General features: G+C 34.8%; 1 protein-coding gene across 1 annotated transcript; it reads left to right on the top strand.

Moving 5' to 3' along the window:
- The first annotated feature begins 690 nt into the window (after positions 1 to 690).
- LOC143549311 (uncharacterized) lies at positions 691 to 3,753 on the top strand. The gene is made up of 12 exons (XM_077040236.1): positions 691 to 869; positions 1,045 to 1,209; positions 1,326 to 1,444; positions 1,545 to 1,619; positions 1,699 to 1,792; positions 1,902 to 1,961; positions 2,055 to 2,120; positions 2,238 to 2,336; positions 2,415 to 2,459; positions 2,534 to 2,636; positions 3,007 to 3,095; positions 3,462 to 3,753. Exons 1-11 carry the CDS (start codon positions 747 to 749, stop codon positions 3,093 to 3,095), a joined length of 1,038 nt encoding a protein of 345 aa, XP_076896351.1. The 5' UTR covers positions 691 to 746; the 3' UTR covers positions 3,462 to 3,753.
- Positions 3,754 to 3,964: the final 211 nt, after the last annotated feature.

Genomic DNA, 3,964 nt, shown 5'->3' with positions numbered 1-3,964 from the left:
GTTGTCGGTGAGCTGTCACCCTGTGATTGGTTCATGGGCTGCTTTGGTCAGATCTTGTCTATTTTGTCCATACCTTGGCAGGTATAGTACAAAAGATCTTCCAGAAGCGTACGGACTGGCTCATTTGGGCGGGAGTATTCCCGCCTTGCTCATTCCTTCTTCAGGTGACATTACTGAATTATTGAGTTAGTGCCTTGTGCGTGTAGCCTTACTATTAGTGCGGGTAGCCTTCCCTGATGGCTTGTATCCGCAGCTGCGGGAACAGGCGGGGTACTTTACCATTGGGAGGCTTTTCCTACGGGAACAGCTGGCGTATGGCGCGTAAGGTCTTCATCTCTCTGAGCATGGTGGGTCCTGCGGATCCAGTTGGTCTTTGCGCAGACGTCCCTCTTCAAGATGAGTCTTGCGGGTCCAACTGAGCTCTGCTGGGACCTACCTCTTCAGTTGCCCACGATATCCATTAAATGCTAGATGATAACCACTTAATGCTAAGCAAATAAGTAAATATACTAATTCTCACCAACCAAGGAAGATTAGACGGTCTATATGTTCTCTCTTACTAGTAAAAGAAACCAAATGAATCTTAAAACTGTTATAATATTAATGACATCATTAATAACAAAAAAAAAAAAGAAACAAAAAAGTTGTTGGCATGTCCCCTAATGTTAATAATATCATTAGAAAGAAACACACAGGATCAATCATCAACATTTTTTCTGTTTCTGCTGGATCATCAACTGAAAACGATGTCGTTCTCGTTCTTCAAAGCCTTACGGCCTAAAACCCCTCAAGAACTCGCCAAAACAATCAAAGACAGCCTCATGGCCCTGGACACAAAAACCGTTGTGGAGGTTAAATCACTCGAAAAGGTTTGTCTTAAACAATCTGGGTCTTCAATTTTGGTGAATTGATTAACAATTGTGTTGATGTTAGGTTTTTTTTAAATTAGAATTAGGGTTAAAGGGTTTTGTAGGAATCTTAGAAATCACCACTCGGGACTATCTATTAATATAGAAATACATATGTCATGTCATGTCATTGCAGGCATTAGAAGAAGTTGAGAAAAATTTTGGTGCAATGAAAGTTATGCTTTTAGGAGATGGAGAGGTTGAACCAAATGCGGATCAAATTACACAATTGGCTCTTGAATTATGTAAAGAGGATGTAATTCCTCTTTTCTTTCACAAATTATCCATACTCGGCTGGGAGGTCAGCAATTATCACATCCTTCTCTTTTTCATATCTAATCTAAGCAGAACACCAACAAAATATATACATTCACCTGTTATATTTCTTAATATATGATTAGTTTTCTTTTGACATAGACAAGAAAAGATTTAGTCCAATGTTGGTCCATACTATTGAAGCAAAAGGTTGGATCAACTCATTGTTGTGTGCAATTCTTGGAGAAACACTCCGACTTATTAGATTTCCTTGTTGCAGGGTATGACGACTGACGACTTACTTTCATTTCCATTTTCATTTTGTCGATTTAATTTCTCATTTACGTTAGAATATTTATTACTTTTTCTGAATGTTAACAGTTATGATAACAAGGAGATCGCGTTAAATTGTGGAAACATGCTGAGAGAATGCATCAAGTTTCCGACTCTTGCAAAGTAAGAAACTTGTGCTTTTATTATTTTTTACATATCTTTTTAATAACAAACATATGTGGTTTTAATAATTTGATTCCAGATATATATTGGAGTCTCCGAGCTTTGAACTTTTTTTCAAGTATGTAGAGCTTGCTAATTTTGATGTTGCTTCGGATGCGTTTTCCACCTTTAAGGTCAAATCTTTGATTCAAAACTATTAGAATACTGTGTGAAAAGTTACGAGTTACATTTAAGCTTTGTTGAATGTTGATTTTAACATATTATTATACAATTGTTGAGCAGGATGTGCTTACCAAACATCCCGTTGCAGTATCCGAGTTCTTGACTTCTCATTATGATGAGGTTTCCTTCTTTATTTAGAATATGATATTACTGTATTCTGTTTTAACGTATTTTGTGTAAATAAACGATTTTCATTCTTCAACATCGTTGCAGTTCTTTGAGCAGTATGAAAAACTCTTAACCTCTAGTAACTATGTAACAAGAAGACAATCTTTGAAGGTAAGCTGCTTAACAGTTTTGTATATTTTTCTTTGCGGTTCATTTGCTTGACGGTAAAACAAATAAATATATAAATTAATAAATTAAAACTAATGAATGGATTTTTCTAAATTGTAGCTCTTGTCAGAGTTTCTTTTGGAGCCTCCGAGCTCTCATATTATGAAAAAGTATATTGCAGAAGTTCAGCATGTCAAGGTCATGATGACATTGCTAACGGTATTACATTCATACATATATACATACCTACATGTATATACACTTACGCACTCTATTTGTGATTATGGTTTGTGACAGGATACAAGCAAAAACATCCAGATATCTGCATTTCACATTTTTAAGGTAGGAAAACACACTCCTATAATGCATTTCATCACTTGCATTTGGATTCATATTCTGTTGGTTTGTATATGCAGATATTTGTGGCTAACCCAAATAAGCCTCGGGAAATAAAAGTTATATTAGCCAAGAACCATGAAAGATTGCTGGAATTGCTAAACAATCTATCTGCTGGAAAAGGTAATATTTTCTTAATGTATGATAGAAGTTTTATTATTTCAATAATAATCTAGTTTTCTGAATAAAATAATATATACGAGAATTTGTGCATAAACTCATAAATAATATACTTTTGAACATCTTCTATTAAAAAGTAGTAAACCTTTTAATAAAAATTTAGCAAATGAAGTATGATAACAAAAGGTATATTATTTCGATAATAATCCAGTTTTCTGAATAAAATGGGTTTAACAGAATTTATGCATAAGTAAAACACTTTGGTTGACTTTGAACCTTTTTCTGTTTTGCCATTTTTAGTCCGTCTGTTTGACTTGTTGGGAGACCAAATATAAGTACATATGCTCATTGTTATATAACATATATGTTTTAGGTGGTGATGATGATCAATTTGAAGAGGAAAAGGAACTTATTATCAAAGAAATAGAAAGAGTATCTCAACTCTCAGATCTTGATCTTTAGGTAACTATTCTCATGTGTCACATTTATGTGTATGAAGATCACAACCGTAGGTTTTGTCCATTTTAAACCATTTTTAAATTATTAGCATGCTAAGCCGTTATTAAACAGCCTTTTCACAAATTAAAAGAAAATAATTTTTGGCCACTTCAACTTATTTGACTGATTACCCTTTTAGCTAAACCTTTTGATTTGACCCTCAATGAATCAAGATTACTGCTTCTGTTAAATATAAACAGTGCATCTCGGTTTCCAGTTTACAGCTAAAGAAACACACACTAAAAGATATTGATAAACTTGGTTACAAATTCAAACGGTTACATGAAATTGAAGGCAGCAGTTAACCTTTTTTGTAGCTTGTTTTTTCAGATACAAAAGCAGCAGTTGACCATATTTGGTCAAAATAATAACCACCGCCTGCGTTGGGGTTCAAATCTAGTTATGTGCATCAGCTATTGAATATGAATCTAGTGATCTTTTGGAGGATTGATTCTGCGAGCTCACATGTATGTACCTATGGTGCATTACCTTGTATTTCCTTTATAGCCATAACGTGTTGGGGCATTGACTTTTTGTGGTCAAACAAAGCATTTTTTTTATCAAGAGAGAACGTATTAAGGTGTTAACATAGTTAATGTTTTGAACCTTTTTGTTGCATTAAGATATTACCAGCATTGTTCAGATTGTGAAGACAAATGCAGCCGGTGAACTTGCTCAGGCTCACCCCGTTTTGATCCGACTCAGTTTGTCCTGTTATTTGAAAGCTGCCCGTTTTGACCAACCCGTTTCTACACTTTTGCAGGTCAACCTGTCCCTTTTTGCCAGTCTGAGTTGAAACCAATCAAACCATTCTTATTGTTTTCTAGTTGTAT

Source organism: Bidens hawaiensis, unplaced genomic scaffold (genome assembly GCF_021521415.1).
Source record: "Bidens hawaiensis isolate Kalapana, Puna unplaced genomic scaffold, B.hawaiensis_p1.1 tig00015464_1, whole genome shotgun sequence".
In the NCBI taxonomy this organism is placed as follows: Eukaryota; Viridiplantae; Streptophyta; class Magnoliopsida; order Asterales; family Asteraceae; genus Bidens; species Bidens hawaiensis.
This window is presented reverse-complemented; position numbering and strand designations above follow the sequence as displayed.

What these genes read in the sequence shown, in the direction of transcription:
- LOC143549311 (XM_077040236.1), top strand. Translation starts at nt 747, where the DNA reads ATGTCGTTCTCGTTCTTCAAAGCCTTACGGCCTAAAACCCCTCAAGAA. An exon ending in TTAGATTTCCTTGTTGCAGG is followed by an intron (nt 1,445 to 1,544) that starts GTATGACGACTG and finishes GAATGTTAACAG; the next exon opens with TTATGATAACAAGGAGATCG. An exon ending in CTGCATTTCACATTTTTAAG is followed by an intron (nt 2,460 to 2,533) that starts GTAGGAAAACAC and finishes TTGTATATGCAG; the next exon opens with ATATTTGTGGCTAACCCAAA.